This window comes from Salvia splendens, chromosome 9 (assembly GCF_004379255.2).
Source record: "Salvia splendens isolate huo1 chromosome 9, SspV2, whole genome shotgun sequence".
Classification (NCBI taxonomy): domain Eukaryota; kingdom Viridiplantae; phylum Streptophyta; class Magnoliopsida; order Lamiales; family Lamiaceae; genus Salvia; species Salvia splendens.
Genome location: NC_056040.1, coordinates 13919560 through 13938146, shown reverse-complemented (window position 1 = coordinate 13938146; position 18587 = coordinate 13919560). Strand labels below are relative to the sequence as shown.

Here is an 18587-nt window from a genome sequence, read left to right as displayed (position 1 = left end):
CCACCAAAATAGCATTATCCATTGCATCCACCGCTATATTCCCACCATTGAACAATCTCATCCGGACCTCAAATCCCATTATCCATTCCAATTTACTTACCATTTCAGGAACGTTATCGGGACTCACGATCTTTCTCTTACCCACTCTCAACCACCGCGCGTGATTCACTCACCCCAAATCCTACACTCCATAATCCCCCGTCCTAGACACTCCCTGTCATGTAGCGTGGCGCAGCAGCTGACAAACGAAAATTTAAGATAGGGAGTGATATAACAAAGTGAACCGGGATAACACCGTTAGATCGTCACAGCCCTTCTAGTGGGGCGGCACGTGTCCAAGCGCACCCACTCGAGAACTTTCTTACCAAACGAGGCAATCAGAAACTGTCTGCAACGGTCAGATCCACGACTCTCGCGGGTGCCACGTGTCCCACGTAAAATATCTCTTTGCTCCTTTTGAGGTGGTTTTAGCATTATCTCGAAATAAGGCGTCGTGGCGGTTAAGCTTTGGAGCACATTTTTGTTTAGTTTTGAGATACAGAGTAGAGAGAAGCAGAGAAGAGGTAGCTGAAGCTTCTCACTGCGACCGTTTTTTTTAATCTACTTTGCTTGGTTTCACCTTTCCGTTCGTAACTTCACCTGGTTTTGGTTTTGTAGGTGCACGAGAATTATGGCGGAGATTCAGCGCAGTGACGAAGTTGTGTCGGTGGAGCTCCCAGCTCCTGCTTCCTGGAAGAAATTGGTATTCTTTTCCTTCAATTTTGTAGCTATTTTGCTTGCTGTTGACTTTCATAGAGCTCAGTTTCGAAGATTTTTTGGCTGAATTTTGCTATGCCTTTCCTTGTTTAGTGTTTGCTTGCTTGTATTTTCTCGTGCGGTTGCGGTTACCCTGTGTTTCTGGTGCTAGGGTTTAATTTGTACCAGTTCTTACTAATTTGCCATATTTTTCCAACCATGTTGTAGCCAATAATTGTTATTCGTTTTACATGGTATATTTTGGTATTAGGATGGGTTTGCCTATGAAGTTTCCCATTTTGCATAAACAATTGTGATTTTTTGGTTGGCTCTCTTTTAATTTTTGCTGATTTTTTTTAAATCTTAGGACTGTTTTGTTGATAGTTTTAGTTTGTAGTGATAATTTTCTGCAGTTATTGGCTAAAACAGTTAGTTGTCTTGGAACCGATGTTCAAACAGCGTTTTACAACTAGAATTGCTTTCTTGCTGAAGGTTGAGGCATAGGTTGTCTGCTTGCTATCTTGGCAAGTCTTTGTTTCTTCTTCAATTATTGCAATTCCAGTTTGTTATTTACCCTGTTAGCTGTTTATGAACATCAGACTGTGGTTTGCCTGGTTTAGGGTATGTTGTAGGTTTGTTGAGTTCTACTTGAGTGACTTGAATTGAGCTTGTTAGGTTAGCCTAATTTCTTGAATCCTGGATAAGTGTCTTATGCTTGTTAAGTTCAACCTGACTCGTATTAGGCTCCTTATCGGCCAAGATGGTATGCTTTTATTTGAACAAAATCAGCTTGTTGAAAACCTGAATGGATGAGAATTTGGTGATTATTATGTATGGACATGACATTGAATTATGGAAGGGCATGAGATGAGTAGGAGATAGATTACTGCCCGGTTTTCTAGTTATATCACGTCCTGAAATAGTGATATGTTTTTGCAGTACCTACCGAAAAGGGGTGGAACTCCAAGGAAAAATGAGATTGTATTTGTTGCACCTACTGGGGAGGAGATCAGCAGCCGCAAGCAATTGGAGCAGTACCTAAAATCCCACGAGGGGAATCCTGCAATATCTGAATTCGACTGGGGTACCGGTGAAACGCCAAGAAGATCTGCTAGGATCAGTGAGAAGGTGAAGTCAAGTCCTACATCTTTGGAGATCGAGCCACAAATGAAACGTCGCAAAAGATCATCGATAACTAAGAAAGAGAAAGAGGCAGAAGCTGGGAAAGAGGAAGCTGAGGGGACTGAAATTGATGGAAAGCCAGATGCAGGAAAAGAAGCTGCGAAAGAGGAAGCTGATGGAAAGCAAGATGCTGAAAAAGAAGCTGAGGGGATGGAAGTTGATGGAAAGCAAGATGCTGTAACTGAAGACAAGGCTGGTGAAGATAAAGAAACCAAAGTCTGTAGTGAAGACAAACTGCAGGAGGATATGAATGGGAAGGATGATGTGAAAGATAATGGCACTGGAGAAGGAGAAAAAGCTGAACACGAGAAGGTATCTGAGAATGTGAAGGAGCCTGTATCTGTGGCTGCTCCACACGCATCTTCTGAACTTACCACCCCGGATAAGCCCAATGAAAATGAACTGGGAGCAACTGATGGAGCTGAAACGCAGGTGGCCAATGGGGGGCCCCACGTATCTACTCAGGAAATGAACGGGATCCAGGAAGCCAGTATCAAAACGAGCATGCAGGAACAGGAGCAGGAGCAAGGTAATAATCTGAAAGCTGAGTCCATGGATAACAGCAAGGTGAACCAATCGCCACATCATCCGTCTCCAACTCCCATTAGTTGTTAAATGTTGTTAATGTAGAGCATCTAAGTGTCGGGTACCTTTTTTCTGATTTTGAAAATACACCAAACTTGGATGACTGTAATCTTAATGTAACTAGATGCTGTTAGAGATAGGAGGAGTTGGTTATGTTTTACATTTGACATTCGTAGCTTTTGTGTATTCTGGTGATGTGGATATCATGTTATATTATGCCATGCTGCTCCGGCCTGACTTCGCTGCCGCGGCTATTATGTTAGCTTTTGATTGTTGATCCTTTGCTTATAGGTGGCGGTTGCAACAGTAGTTAGGCCTGAGTGTTTCAACTGGAAAATCTAAAATTGATCTTTTACTTCTGTTTTTCATATTTTGTATGTTGTATTTTTGTTTACTAAACTCAATTAAAGTTTATACTTAGATTGAGTTTCATAAACTAAGGTCATTAGTTAGATTTTATCTAATCCGTGTCTAAAACTATTAATTTTGCGTGGGGTTAGTCTTTTAACTTCAAAACTATAAACTGATTTGTAGGTCAAAATTGTATCAAGATTTCGAAATATAACAAGGATTTGTTATCTTGTTAAATTTATGTTTGTGTTATTTACGTGGTACCTGAAGTCTTTTCTTAATTATAAATGTATGTATAAAATTGCGATGTAGAAAGCTAATTAAGAAAAGCATGTCAACATAATGTTAGGTTCGTTCGTGCATGTAAGTTAGATGGTGCTTTTTGTTATAAATGCTTTTTGGAGAAATATATTGGAAAAGTATCAATACTTCAATTGTACTAATATTTACTTATCATATTTAGAAAACTGGGAGTATCTAGAAAAAGAGACTATGTTAGGTTCGTGCATGTATGTTAGATGATGTTTGTGGTAAATTGAAGAATTAAGGTAAAAAAGAAACGAGATACCTTCGTAAAGTTTATGGAGAAAGTCAATAGGAAAGTTGAAAAGTGTGAATCAAGATTGATGAATGAAAAGGCAATAAAAAGTTAGGAATCTTATTCCAAGGTAACCAAGTTCAATATTTGATCAGAAAACCACATCTTAGAATCAAGGTTTGGAATCTTTTAATTTGTAGTTTGGTATCATCCTGTAGACAAAGCATTCTAGGTTTACAACATTGAAATCTACCTTTGAAAATCAACAACATTCTAATAGTGGTCCTACTACAAATTGGATACCCATCTCTCTTTCCTTTTCAATCCAAGATGGTTGCATATTTCCCCCTTCTCTTCTTTATTTTGCTATCTAGTTTCCCATCACATGGTACTCTCTCTCTCTCTCATGATTAGTCCGTTCTAAACATGTTAGTTTGATCAAGTCTTCTTTTCATAATAAAGTTATGACTTTGCTAAAAGAATTTACTGAATTCAGATATAAACTGTATCAGTAGATAACTCATCTATCTTGAAGTTATCTGACCTAAAATGATCTAATTGTCATTTATTATTTGTCTCTGTGTAGATGCATTCACGGGCACGTTCGGGGTGAACTACGGCCGGCTCGCCGACAACATCCCCAAACCGGAAAGCGTCGTGACACTCCTCAAGGCAAACAAGATAAAAAACACCCGGATCTACGACGCTGACCCTAGCGTCCTAAAGGCCTTCTCAGGGTCAGGGATCGAGATCATCGTGGGCCTCGGGAACCAATTCCTCCGCGACATAAGCATCAACCAAGACCGAGCCGTTGACTGGGTCAAGACCAACGTCGAGCCCTTCCTCCCCGGGACCTCCATCACGGGGATCGCGGTGGGGAACGAGGTCCTCGGGGGCGGGGACCCCGAGCTCTGGGAGGTCCTTGTCCCCGCGGTCCGCAACGTGTACAACGCCCTGACCCAGCTCAGGCTCGCCGACAAGATCGAGGTGTCGAGCCCCCACTCCGCCGCAGTGTTCGCCACCACATTCCCCCCCTCAGCAGGGGCGTTCAAGGACTCCCTCCTCCCTTACATGAGGCCTCTCCTCCGCTTCTTCTCCCACATCGGCAGCCCTTTCTACATAAACGCCTACCCTTTCCTCGCCTACATAAGCGACCCTTCCCACATCGACCTCAACTACGCCCTCTTCGAGAAGAACAAAGGCATCTACGACGCCAAGACGAAGCTGCATTACGACAACATGTTTGATGCGATGGTGGATGCGGCGTACGCGGCGCTGGAGAAGGTCGATTTTCACCGGGTGGAGGTGATCGTGTCGGAGACAGGGTGGGCGTCGAAGGGGGACGACAACGAGGCCGGTGCGACGGTGAAGAACGCCAAGATTTACAATGGAAATCTGAAGAAGAGGCTGATGAAGAAGAAGGGGACGCCTTATAGGCCGAAGAGGGCCGTGAAGGCGTATGTTTTCGCGCTTTTTAACGAGAATTCGAAGCCCGGGCCGACTTCGGAGAGGAACTTTGGGTTGTTTAAGGCGGATGGAAGCACTGCTTATGATATTGGGTTCACTGGCCTTGTTCCTAGCTCTGCTTCTTCTTCTTCCTTTCTTGGCTCTTCTACAAAGGTATGGAAAATTTTGTGTTTTTTTTTTCTTGTTTTTGAAGGATTTTTGTTTCCCTCTGCATTATGATTTCTGAGGGTTTGTGTTTGGTGTTTTGATGTTTGCAGACATGGATTTGGGTGCTTTGTGTTGTGGCTGGGGTTGTGATGAACTGATTGATTAAGGCTTAAATTGGGTTGATTCATTGCTCATGTTCATATTGAGTTTTCATGGGACGTGTATTTTCTTTCTATTTCATTTTGTATATGATATTCGAAAATCAATTACTAGTTTGTGAATGATGACTAGAGTATATATTTAGGTTATGAATTGTTTTATTGAATTTTATCATAAATATGCTATACATGACAGGATACAGAACTCGCAGAACATAATACAATCCAAATAAAATTTACTAGTACTAAAAAGAAGTATGCGGAAAAAGACTGCAAAAAAAATGAAACGGAAATTAATTTACATTAAATACTCTTTATGTTTCACTAATAGTTGAGTTATTTTTCTATTCCGAGAAGTTCATTCATATTTGAGCCATTTACATAATTTGTAATAATAAATATTTTTTCTAATTTACTTTATTCACTTTCTACTCTATTTTCTCTACTTTTTTCTCTCTTACTTTTTTATCCATTACTTTTTTATCTATCTACACACACTAAAAATTTCGCCTCAACTATGAGGGAACGAAGAGAGCACATACTAACTACAGTATATAATTCCTATATATACTCGCTTCGTCCCATAAATATATGGGCAACTGAAATGGCACGAAAATTAATGATCGATTGGTAAAGTAAAAGAGATAAGTAGAAAATAGTTAAAGTAGTGTCAGTGGATAGTAAGACTCACATTATTATTAATGTTTAATGAGTTGTAATGGTTGGTCATAGTGGTATGAGTTGTAAATAAATTGACGTGTATATAGTCATGGGCGGACCCAAGTGTAATGGGGAAGGGCTTAAGCCCTCAATGATTTATTTTTTTACATTTTTTCTATTGATTGTTTTTAAAATTTATTCAAATTTAGTGTAAATTATAGTGTAAAAGCCCGGATCAATTCTTTTTTTGGTAAAGGTCATTAGTTGAATTCCATTTTAATGAAGAGCATTACTTGTATTCCACCTCAGGGAGTGACGCATAATGGTTATGCGTCACTAACAGAAAGACGCATAATGGTTATGCGTCGTTAGCTAATGACGCATAACTCTTATGCGTCGTTAATTAGTGACGCATAACCATTGTGCGTTTTTTTGTTAAAAACGCATAACTCTTATGCGTCTTTCTTTATCGACGCAAAACGCTTATGCGTCGTTAGTTAGTGACGCATAACTATTGTGCGTCTTTCATTAGCGACGCATAACTCTTATGCGTCGTTAATTAGCAACGCATAATTATTATGCGTCGTTCGTTGAGTTTTAAATCGGGCAGAAGGCAGAACCAGCCAGAAACGAAAGGCAGAAGGCAGAACCAAGCGACGAAATAGGGCGATTTCCTACGTATCCGAGCAAAATCCAGCGATTTTCCACCATTTTGCAACCATATTACGGTAATTATTCTTCAATTTGGCTAAATACATCCTTTAATGTTTAATTTGGGCAGATTTTTCGATACTCCAGGAGGACGACTTGGTAATTCACGAAAGAATCTAAACCCACTAGGATTGTATTCCGGAAGTGGTTGTTCACCTTGCATAACAGGTTTACATGGTACTATCTCATCATCAGAACTACCACCGTCATCATCAGCACCATCAACATCACCATCACCATCACTGAGATCGGGGTCTGGCTCTGTCTCAGATAGTGGCCTTGGCTCATCAAGATCATCTACAACATCTACCTCATCATTCAATCCAACACCAACATCAGCAACATCTACAACATCTACAACATCTCTCTGCTCATTCATACTACGATCCAAGCTCATTTGGTCCACCCTCGTAGATGATCCAATACCACAGTCAAAACTCATTTGTTCAAACCTCGCAGATGATTCAATACCATAATCAACAACTGGTGGGATTTCGGCACTCCTCACCGGTGAATACTCAACAAATAATTCAATACACCCACTTGAATTTTGAGCATTGTTGAACATAAACATCACACTGTCATCATTGCAAATCACAGAACATGTATAACCCATACCGGAAGCAAAGACTATACATTGTCTCCATAATAATTCAATTGTGTGTTGGTTCATATCTATTCCCATCGCATCACAGATCATTGCTACCAATTCAAAATAGGAAACACCTGAATTTAATATGATGGAGCTCCTCGGACGAGGTGGTTCATAACCAATACCCATATGTGGTAGTTGAACTACTCTACCACCCCAATACAAACTCACAAATACTTGCATGATTTCTGCATAAAAAACATTTAAAACAACGACAATTAGGGACATTTTTCCTACAAGCCCTAATTTGTATAAATTGGGTAAAACTAACAAATGAAAGCACAATAAACATGAATAATGATGAATGTAGCTAAATTGATTAACAAATTACTGGATCTTATGGAGAAAACGCCGGAAATCGCCTGAAAACGCCGGAAATCGCCGAGAGAGGAAATGAAGGTGTGTGAAAGGTCGTTCTGTGAGCTGCGTCTGCCTGGAGGGCGTTAAAAGCCGCCTTAACGACGCACAACCCTTATGCGTCGTTCTTTAATGACGCATAACCCTTATGCGTCGTTAATCGACGCATAATCATTGTGCGTCATTAAAGAACGACGCATAAGGGTTGTGCGTTTCATTAAGAACGACGCACAACCATTATGCGTCACTCCCTCAATTAGAATGAATCTATTCTCCTTCATTAATTTGGAATTCCATTATTTTTTAAGCACAAAAGGAGAAAGAAGTCGTAAAAGCCCCTACAAATTATCCAAATTATTAGTGGAAATACCTATATTTTTATAGGACTGACGAAATGGAAAGTGCACATATATTTTTATGTATCGAAGGAGTATTAAACATCCTTGTAGTCGGAAAGCGAATCCCTCGCATTCTGGCCCGTCAGAGTAATGAGGTTCAAGCACTGAAACACAACACAGTTTGATCAGATCACATTTTGTTCCGCAAGGAAGCATTCCGTACACAGTGCGCAACAACACACTGTTGTTATTTGGGTTTGAATATAAGACTTTGCTACTCGGACTAATAGTAATGTTTATAACTAGAAAAGGGGTGCCAAATTAAAGCGCATTTGTATTCACTCTCTAACTAACAAAAAGGTCGAAGAATTTCAAATGCAAAATACGTTTTTAGGCAACATCTATTTGTAAAACAATATACTACTATAAGACATCAATGAAGCAATTGGTGTATTTAAGGTTCATGTCTAAAGTGCAAATTCGTGCATCAACTCTATTGGATCAATATTTTTATTAAATACTCCCTCCGTTTTTTAAAAAATAGCAACTATTTCCATTTTGGGTCGTTTCTTAAAAATAGAAACTTTAGAATCCTTAAATACTCTACTTTCACTGTTTTTTCTCTTTCTCTCTTACTTTACCAATTCTTCTCACTTACTTTATCAATTGTGAATTAAAACTCGTGCCATTTCAAATGTATCTATTTTTTTAATACGGAGGGAGTATAAAAAGTAACGAATTCAAATCACAAGAGTAGATTAAAAATTGATTTATTAAAAAAAGTTAAAAAAAACAATGTAAAAATATCTCAAACGAATTTAAATTTTTGTTTAGAAATTTCTGATGATATTTATTTCTGAGATACTGAAAGTGTTGAGTTTAATTATTTACAGACTTTTATTTTGTGGATTAATAAAGGCCAACGTGAGCAATAGATTTGGGATGAAAAGAGGATCATATGAATAATAAGGTTGACTTGGATGAGTTGGCCTTGGGTTTGTTGTATTTTAATTTTCATAATTAGAGGCCCATTTGAAAATTTGAATAATGCCCTGGTGCATTTAGAATTAACTAGTATCAACCCCAATTTTCTTAATTAGAGGCCCATTTGAAAATTTGAATAATGCCCTGGTGCATTTAGAATTAACTAGTATCAACCCCAATTTTCTTAATTAGAGGCCCATTTGAAAATTTGAATAATGCCCTGGTGCATTTAGAATTAACTAGTATCAACCCCAATTTTCTTAATTAGAGGCCCATTTGAAAATTTGAATAATGCCCTGGTGCATTTAGAATTAACTAGTATCAACCCCTTGCGTTGCACGACCTATTGAATTTTCTAATATAAAATTAAAAATTTAAATTAAATAAATTATGATAAAAACTAAAATTATATAGAGCTTTTAAATCACTAATACAATATAAACCAATGACATTAATTTCGAAGCAATCTTGTTTATGTTATTAATAATTTTTGGTAATGTTGAAAAATCAAAATAGCTTTACATATTGTCTTGTAGATTTTTTTTTAATAATGTTGAAATTTTAATTTAATACTTATGTTGTAATTAATTACATTGTTCATCAATCCATTTAATTACTAATCATATAACATTCAATAAATTCACTAATAGAAAATCAATTGACAATATAAATTAGTCAAGTTCATTAATAAAAAATAATAAATAAAAAATGAAACCAAGAAATGAAAAATTCAAAAAAGAAAAGAATCCGAAATCATTTATGCTCATGCAGCTCTGCCCCATCACCCATCGCCCCCCCATCTATCTCCAATAGTTTCATCTTCTCCGCTCATCGTCCCCAACACTTTCATCGTCCTGTGTCGACACCATCTTCTCAGTCAGGCCAATTTGCTCTCATATGTAGATAAGAACTTCAAACAAAAGTCAACTACAGACCCCATATAGCAATTTCGAGAAATATTTTCATTCGTGAATAATGCGAACACAACTTAGCATTTGTACTATAAAATTTCATAAAATACTTGCCAATTTCAAAACCAAACTTCCATGATTTCAATCTTTGATTGATAAAGTTATGGTAGATTGTAGATCACCAACAGAGATTAATTTCATTTCTATGGTTTCAACTATCCTCTCTAGTAAGAACATAACAGCAAATATCAGTGATATAATAATCACACTTAAACAATGTGTAAAATGGAGAAATATAAAAAGATACTATTGATAAAGAGCAAGAATCATACTGAAAATAAATTCGTTTTGTAGAAAATTCAGTGATGTAGGTAAAGGTAATGAGAAGGTGAGTAATAAGCTAGTGAATGACACACATATATATAGAAAAATATATAGAGAAGTTATAGCGTGTTAAAAATTTACATTAAATTATTATTAATACAATTCCTAATAATGTGTAATAATGTGGCGGTTACAAAGTTAATTTGTGTAACCCAATACCATAATTGATCAATATGTAGTGCTTATTATTGAAATACTGAGATTAAATTACAATTATTAAAAATTTGTAACGGCCAAAAAATTTATAAACATTTATGAAGAAAACTTCCATGCCACATTTATAAAGAGTTAGTAACAGCCATATTTTTAAAGTGGATTAATTTTTTGATTGGCCAACCAAAATATCTAAATTTTAAAAAACAATCCAAAACTTATAAATATTTGCAATTTGTATATATGTATAGATACCATATTTTTTTTGCTTTCATTAGTCATTTAAACCACTACGGTGAATACAAATCCACAAAATTAATAAGTATATATATATATATATATATATATAGGGAGATGATCAAAATAAGTATGTGTTTAAATCCAGAAATGCAGACCAAATCTCAGCCCTAGGATTAGATGATCTAATGGTCAATAATTAACCAAAAACACGGAAGGTCATAATTAAGCAATTTTAGGTCATATTATAATATTTGGATTTAATGTCATACTAAGATCGTTTTAGGTCATGCTTTGTTAGCATGACCTACAAATTACCTAATTATGACCTAAAAGTGCCCTAATTATGATATTGTTCTGCGTTTCTGTATTTAAATCCAGTTTTGCATAGATCAAAACCCTATATATATATATATATATATATATATATATATATATATATATATATATATATATATATATATAGGGAGATGATCAAAATAAGTATGTGTTTAAATCCAGAAATGCAGACCAAATCTTGGCCATAGGATTAGATGATCTAATGGTCAATAATTAACCAAAAATACGGAAGGTCATAATTAAGCAATTTTAGGTCATATTATAATATTTAGGTTTAATGTCATGCTAAGATCGTTTTAGGTCATGCTTTGTTAGCATGACCTAAAAATTACCTAATTATGACCTAAAAGTGACCTAATTATGATATTGTTCTGCGTTTTTGTATTTAAATCTAGTTTTGCATAGATCAAAACCCTATATATATATATATATATATATATATATAGGGGAGCGTTATTCTCCTTTTCACATCTTAGATCATTTTTCCATCTTAATATTACGCGTTAGATCTAAGGCATCAACGGATCAGATTGATTCTATAAAACAAGTTCCGTGTTGCATTATAGAAGGTGGTTGTATGCATTACAGGGTTATTATTGACATTTGACGGAAAAGTAACTGCCACATTTTGGTATTTGCGAATAATGCACCACATGGTCACGAGTAATGCATATAATTGACTATATAATGCACAATATGTGAACTGCAATGCATAAGAATAAGATGTACCATGTTATGATGTTTGGACACACGTTTCTTGTTTCCCCTAAGGGTTTAATAAGCTTAGGGGCTAGGGTATAGTACGTAGACACGTATGTAATCTTCACATGGTAACGAGTAATGGATATAATTGACTATATAATGCACAATTTGTGAACTGCAATGCATACGAACAAGATGTGCTGTGTTATGATGTTTGACACACGTTTCTTGTTTCCCCTAAGGGTTTAATAAGCTTAGGGGCTAGGGTATAGTACGTACGCATTAATAACAAATTATAAAACGATACGAATAATTCACCAAATTATCACGAGTAATGGATGTTATTAACTATATAATGCACAATATGTGAACTGCAATGCATACGAATAAGATGTACCATGTTATGATGTTTGACACACGTTTCTTGTTTCCCCTAAGGGTTTAATAAGCTTAGGGGCTAGGGTATAGTACGTAGACATTACTAACAAATTGTTGTTATTGGAATATACGTATGTGCATTATTTGGTTTAGGTAGTACATTATGTAGCTGTTAATTGTCATTATCTCAGTATATTATGCATTATTAGAGGTATTGTGTATATGGGTTAATCAACGGATTGAAGATTACATACGTGCATTTAGTAATGTCTACGTACTATACCCTAGCCCCTAAGCTTATTAAACCCTTAGGGGAAACAAGAAACGTGTGTCAAACATCATAACATGGTACATCTTATTCGTATGCATTGCAGTTCACATATTGTGCATTATATAGTTAATAACATCCATTACTCGTGACAATTTGGTGAATTATTCGTATCGTTTTATAATTTGTTATTAATGCGTACGTACTATACCCTAGCCCCTAAGCTTATTAAAGCCTTAGGGGAAATAAGAAACGTGTGTCAAACATCATAACACAGCACATCTTGTTCGTATGCATTGCAGTTCACAAATTGTGCATTATATAGTCAATTATATCCATTACTCGTTACCATGTGAAGATTACATACATGTCTACGTACTATACCCTAGCCCCTAAGCTTATTAAACCCTTAGGGGAAACAAGAAACGTGTGTCAAACATCATAACACAGCACATCTTGTTCGTATGCATTGCAGTTCACATATTGTGCATTATATAGGCAATTATATGCATTACTCGTGACCATGTGGTGCATTATTCGTAGCGGTTTCCAGCCATTATTAGATTACTATTGTACCCTCATAATGCACAAAATAGGACAAATAATGCAACACGGGATTAATTACCCAATGTTGATCTTGACCGTCCATTTCTCTAATCTAATGGCTGATATTAAGAAGGAAAAAGGAGGAAATATAGGAAAAGGAAATGAATACATCCCTATATATATATTCAAATTTCTTACTTATTTTGTGAATATTTTATTATGTTGCTTTTTATTGTGTATGATAAATTACTAATGCCAAACTAATTTTTATTTTTCCAGCCTTTTCAACAATTCCAGACTTCCAATATATGGGTGATAAGTGATATATGCTTGGCACACCTTATTTGTGAGCACAAGAGTTTACATCTAAAAATTAAGATGAGCATCCGTCATTGTGCGAATGTCCCGGCGGACTTCCCAAAAACACCTCATGCCACGTCATACGGACCTCCCACTTCACTGTCACGTCATAAGGACATCCCACTGCACAATGGTGGACATCCACAAAAAAAAACAAAAATCGGGACATCCGTCGGGACGTCCTTCGTGGCACCGCAATGGCGGAGGTCACGACGGACGTCCCGGAAATCCGCGGATGTCCCGATTTTTTTTTTTGGATTATTTTAGTATGAATGTATGACCATGCATTCATGGGCTTTGTTCGATCTCAATTCGCATCTCAACTTTCTGAGATGCATATTGTAAGAGTTTCATAGTATAAAATCATCTAACACCTAAGACACATTAAATATCTATTTTTACAGAAAGAAATGATAATAGAATATTGAAAAAATCAGACATTTTTCCAAAAATAATGAAATAGGACACAAATTAAATGATGACCATTTCTTATCTATATTATATTCGAGAGTGTTTTTAATCAAATTTAGAGCATTTCTTATCTATATTATATCCCCATCGCTGCTCGATGGGGTGGACGACGTCCGTGCCGACGACGCGACACACTCGTGTCCGCCGCTGTGCTCGCGCCGACGGCACGTGGCTGCTCGATAATAAGAGCACGTCCGTGCCGCTGAGCAGGTCGACATGGCAACCTCCTATTGGCCAACGGCAATGCCGTTGGTTTTTTCTATTTTTTTATTTTAATTTAAAAAATCATTTTTAAATAAAAATATATAAATTTCCCACTTCCCAATAAATTATATCCGTTTTCTACTCACTTTTACTTTATTTTTCATTTCCCCCCCAAAATTCACATTTTTCATCTATAAATACCCTCATTTCCACACAAAAAATTTCACACCGCACTATACAATTATCATCTAAATTCTCTCATCAATTCTCAATTTTTTCACTCTTGCAAAAAAAATGTCCGGCTCCGGCGATCACTCCTCCGACTCCCGCGGATGGAACCACGAATGGTTCAACCCAACACCATTCCCTCATCCGGATACGAAATTCTCGGCCCCTCCTCAAACCCAAGGTTCTTAAATTCCGAGTGGCTATCGGTCTTATCCGGAGGACGAGCAAGATGCCACCGATGGGCGATACGGGTGGACACCCGAACAAGGATCGGGAGGGATCAGCGGCTCTCAAACTTCGGAGGACAACCCAAGCGCTCCTCGTCCTCGTAGTGTTCCTACTCATAGTCGTGGCGGTGACGTTCACGTCCGCACCGCGTACACTCCGCCGGAGATGGAGAAGATGTTCACAACCTATTTCGAAATATCCGGAGATCCAGAAACCGGCACGAACCAAACCGGAGAGAGATTTTGGTGGCGCGTCTCTCACCGGTACAATGCCAACCGATCGGAGGAAACCATCGAGCTCAACGAGAGTATAGTGCGCAATGCCATCTTCAGAGCCAACGAAGAAATCAAAAAGTTCTAGGGGTATTACCTCCAGGAACAGCGGTCGGCGGGGAGCGGCATGAGCGAGGCCGACATCATCACGGCCACCATGTCGACCTACCATTCCATGCATTACAAACCATTCAAGCATCTCGGCGCTTGGCAGCAGGTGTGTAGAAATCTGAAGTATATGGGAGGCTTATCATCCTCCTCCAGCTCCTCCAGCAAACGGTCGAGGTCATTATCTCTATCCGACGGCGGTTCCGATGAGGTGGCTAGCCAGCTTGCTGGAGCTAACTTGGGTAGCCCCGACGCCGGCCGCAAGGAAGGAAGAAGGCGACGGTCAACCTCCGTCGCGCCGAGACTCCATCCGCCCCCGCTCCCGCTCCCTTTGTGCCACCTCAACCCCCCACCAACTCGTTGTGGACCATTTTGGCTCAACACAATTTGGCCAATATGTCTCGGATGACTCCCGAGCAACTTGATTCACATTTGACAATGATACGGGGTCTCCGAAAAATATTGGGGATAGGGCCAGAGGACTAGTCTTCCACGGGGGTATTTTTAATTATGTAATTTTTAATTTGTAGGATTTTAATTATGTAATTTTTATTTTTTAGGACTTTAATTATGTAATTTTTAATTTTTAGGATTTTAATTCTGTACTTTTAAATTTTTTTTGTAATTTGTAATAGTATTCCGGGTATTTTTAATGCATTTTAATATTATGGAAATTTTTTTATTTAAATTGAATAATAGAATGGTAGGACCCTTGAGCATGTCTTTGCGGAAGAGAGAAGAAATGTATTGCTTTTTGCCGAAAGAGGAAATGACCTAGCTACAGACTACAGTTGGATAACCCAAAAAGAAATACGACTCAACTACAGAAGGAGGGAGGGGATATTATTTTGTTTTTACAATAAAATAATTATTTAATTATATTGTTTCTCATTTTAGTTGATTAATTAACAATGTAAAATTATTACGAGGTAAAATATTTTGGCCCTTGTATCGCACGACTGATGACACTAGTTAGTCAAAAGACATTACTTTGGATAATTTATTTCATCTTTGGATATGCAACTATTGATTTATTTTTTTCTTCAATTTTAATTTTAAGTTTTAGTTGATTTATGAATATTTTAGGATCCTATTCTATTAATTAGATCTTTAGTTACTTCTACGTTTAATATTTAAAACTTAATTAATTACTGATTATCAGAGTTGATGATATACTCCTTTATAATTAAATTTTAATATATAGTAGTAGTAAATATTAATAAGGATACAATGTATTATGATCCTAATAATTAATATATATTTAATATTAAAAAATAATGGCCCATATTGAATACATAAAATCAGGAGACCGTAGTTCACTCTAAATAACATTATATTCTTCTCTTTATATTTTCTATAAGATCCTTAAACAATACTAGTAATTCAATAATTTATTGCTACGCTTATTGCACCATCATTAGATTAAATTGTCGCTGTTTAGATATAAAATCGGAGTTTATCACATAATTTATAGAGAGTACAAGACAACAAGACGTCTTTGATTACTATAAACTGTACATCTAACTCAATAACAATGTAGCATCGCGTACAATCATATTTGAAGTAAAATATTATTCAACATAAAAATTACTAGTAACCAAGTTGAATTGTTTTAAATGCAATTACAACGATTTCCCAGCCTAAAATATTGTTGCTTTATTTTCGACATCACAATTTGGTAGCAAGATAAATTCAGAATTTAGATGTTACACACAATTCTTAAAATAAGTATACATGATAAATTTATTTGACCGATTTGAGTAATCGATTGCAAGAACACTGACAATGTTTCGAAATTCAAATCAAGTCAACACCTATATGCATTTTAGTAATTTAAAATCAAATTAAAAAAATCATTCAAAGAATACAGCATAGATTTTATTGGATAGTGAAAATAGTATACAACATTACAAAAGAAAGTGGTAACCAACAATTAATCACATTTTTCAAAAATAAAAATTTCCACCTTTTTCTCATTATATATCCCATGCTACAAAGTACAAACCAAACAATCATTCCATATTTTCAAGAATCACTACCTTTTTCTTCTACTAACCCAAGCATTGTAGCGCAACACTATCCTTCTTTTATTTTTAAGAGTAAAAAAAATGTCGGAAAAGAAAACAAGAGGTCGTCAAAAGATCCCGATCAGACTGATCGAGAACAAAGACGACCTCCTGGTTTCCTTCTCGAAACGGCGCGTGGGCATGTACAAGAAGGCGAGCGAGCTGAGCACGCTGTGCGGCGTGGACGTGGGCGCCATCATCTTCTCTCCGTCGGGCATCCCGCACTCGTTCTTCACCCCGGACTTCGACTCCGTCGTCCACGGCCGCCGCGACGGCAACGGCCCGCTGACGAGGATCCACGAGATCAACAATCGGCTGGACGGGGTGGTGGAGCAGCTGGAGCGGGAGGAGAGGAGGGAGAAGCATCTCGGCGGCGGCGAGATGGGGTGGTGGGAGAGTCCCTTGGAGAGCTTGGACGCGGAGCAGGTGAAGGAGCAGATCGAGTGGTTCCGGACGTTCAGGGAGCAGATTAAAGGGCGGGTTGAAGAGCTCAAGAATGGCGGCGCGAGCTCTGCGGCGGCGGGAGATGGTGGAGGTGGTGTATTAGGTGGGGAGAGTTTCTTTGCTGCGCCGGTGTCTGATGATGCATATGGTTTTGCTCCGGCGTTTGATGGTGGGAGGTACGGTTCGTTGGATTTGTTTGGTGGTGGGATGGAGAATGAGTATTTTCCGGGGCCGTCGGATCTCTGCGGTGATGGATGTGGTTATCTAAATGGAGAGGCTGGACCTTCCGAATAGTTGTTTCTAAATGAGTATATTATTACTACTACTTACTGTATGTTACATTTTCATGTTGCTTTTTATTGTATTCATGTTCAAGATATGTAACCTATTGAGTATTTTATTGGCATTGCATTCCTTGTAACAATGAGATTAAGGGATCAAATATGGATGTTTTAATGGATGACATCTTCCTATAATTTGTCATGTAACTCTTCATGATTATCATTTACTTAAAAAAAAATAGGATTTTAAAATATTACTAGTATATACCATTATTTTGGAATAATCGATTAATAAGTTTGAAATTATTAGTGAGACACTAATAATATCCTATCCGTTTTCTCGTGTCCAAGTGAAAAAGAATGAGGTTGATTTGCATTAATTACTCAACCCACTTCGATGTTTTAGAAGGAAATAAATCTTCATATACTATGAGTTGGAAAATATTAGCAAATATTAACATTTTTAATTTGTATTTTCTGCTTCTGTATAATGTACTAATTATATTACTTAGATAAATTAAACATGTCGCTGATAAGGAAATTGTACAAATATTATGCCCGCCCACGAACCTCGGCCCAAAGCCCAAAAGGCCATATGTCTACAACAAAAGAGTGTCGGCCCATTTACACCTGAACAACCTGATTTAGCTCATTAACTTTTTGTGACACATACTTACTACTCCCTTCATCCCTGAAGACAATGCACTATTTCCTTTTTCATCCATCCCCAAAGAGTATGAACATTCCAATTTTGAAAACTATCTTCTCTCTAATAAGGTGAGACCCTTTCTCCACTAACAATACTAAAAAAACTTTCTCTATTTCTCTCTCTTACTTTACCAATAATGCATTAAAACCCGTGCCGAACCTAGAGTTCATACTCTTTGGGGACGGAGGGAGAGTTACTATTACTATGTATACTTGTAAGAGGCAAAACTCAATGCATTATGGATGCAAAAGTCAATGTAGTGTTAATTTCCTTTTCTTCCCTTAGATTTAAGTTCCTTCTTAATTGTAACCGTTAGATTTGAGGGATGGACGATCCCGATGAGAAGCGTACTAATGATCCCGTTTGTGCATTATATGGGCAAATTAGTAAATGTACAGTACCAAAACCGCCCAAAAACGGCAGGTGCGAAATT

General features: G+C 37.2%; 3 protein-coding genes across 3 annotated transcripts; all 3 read left to right on the top strand.

The window, feature by feature from the left end:
* The first annotated feature begins 409 nt into the window (after window positions 1-409).
* On the top strand, window positions 410-2764 carry LOC121749788 (methyl-CpG-binding domain-containing protein 10-like). Its single transcript, XM_042144422.1, has 3 exons — window positions 410-563; window positions 658-742; window positions 1675-2764. Exons 2-3 carry the CDS (start codon window positions 671-673, stop codon window positions 2530-2532), a joined length of 930 nt encoding a protein of 309 aa, XP_042000356.1. The 5' UTR covers window positions 410-563; window positions 658-670; the 3' UTR covers window positions 2533-2764.
* Window positions 2765-3660: 896 nt separating this feature from the next.
* On the top strand, window positions 3661-5317 carry LOC121747120 (glucan endo-1,3-beta-glucosidase 14-like). Its single transcript, XM_042141111.1, has 3 exons — window positions 3661-3779; window positions 3978-5011; window positions 5116-5317. Exons 1-3 carry the CDS (start codon window positions 3722-3724, stop codon window positions 5161-5163), a joined length of 1140 nt encoding a protein of 379 aa, XP_041997045.1. The 5' UTR covers window positions 3661-3721; the 3' UTR covers window positions 5164-5317.
* An 11445-nt stretch (window positions 5318-16762) lies between these two features.
* LOC121749178 (agamous-like MADS-box protein AGL29) lies at window positions 16763-17458 on the top strand. Its single transcript, XM_042143769.1, has one exon. It carries the CDS (start codon window positions 16763-16765, stop codon window positions 17456-17458), a length of 696 nt encoding a protein of 231 aa, XP_041999703.1.
* Window positions 17459-18587: the final 1129 nt, after the last annotated feature.

Excerpts from the sequence above, each read along its gene's own strand:
- LOC121749788 (XM_042144422.1), top strand. The coding sequence starts at position 671 with ATGGCGGAGATTCAGCGCAGTGACGAAGTTGTGTCGGTGGAGCTCCCA. Across the intron at positions 743-1,674 it reads CTGCTTCCTGGAAGAAATTG|TACCTACCGAAAAGGGGTGG; the intron begins GTATTCTTTTCC and ends ATGTTTTTGCAG.
- LOC121749178 (XM_042143769.1), top strand. The coding sequence starts at position 16,763 with ATGTCGGAAAAGAAAACAAGAGGTCGTCAAAAGATCCCGATCAGACTG.
- LOC121747120 (XM_042141111.1), top strand. The coding sequence starts at position 3,722 with ATGGTTGCATATTTCCCCCTTCTCTTCTTTATTTTGCTATCTAGTTTC. Across the intron at positions 3,780-3,977 it reads ATCTAGTTTCCCATCACATG|ATGCATTCACGGGCACGTTC; the intron begins GTACTCTCTCTC and ends GTCTCTGTGTAG. Across the intron at positions 5,012-5,115 it reads TTCTTGGCTCTTCTACAAAG|ACATGGATTTGGGTGCTTTG; the intron begins GTATGGAAAATT and ends TGATGTTTGCAG.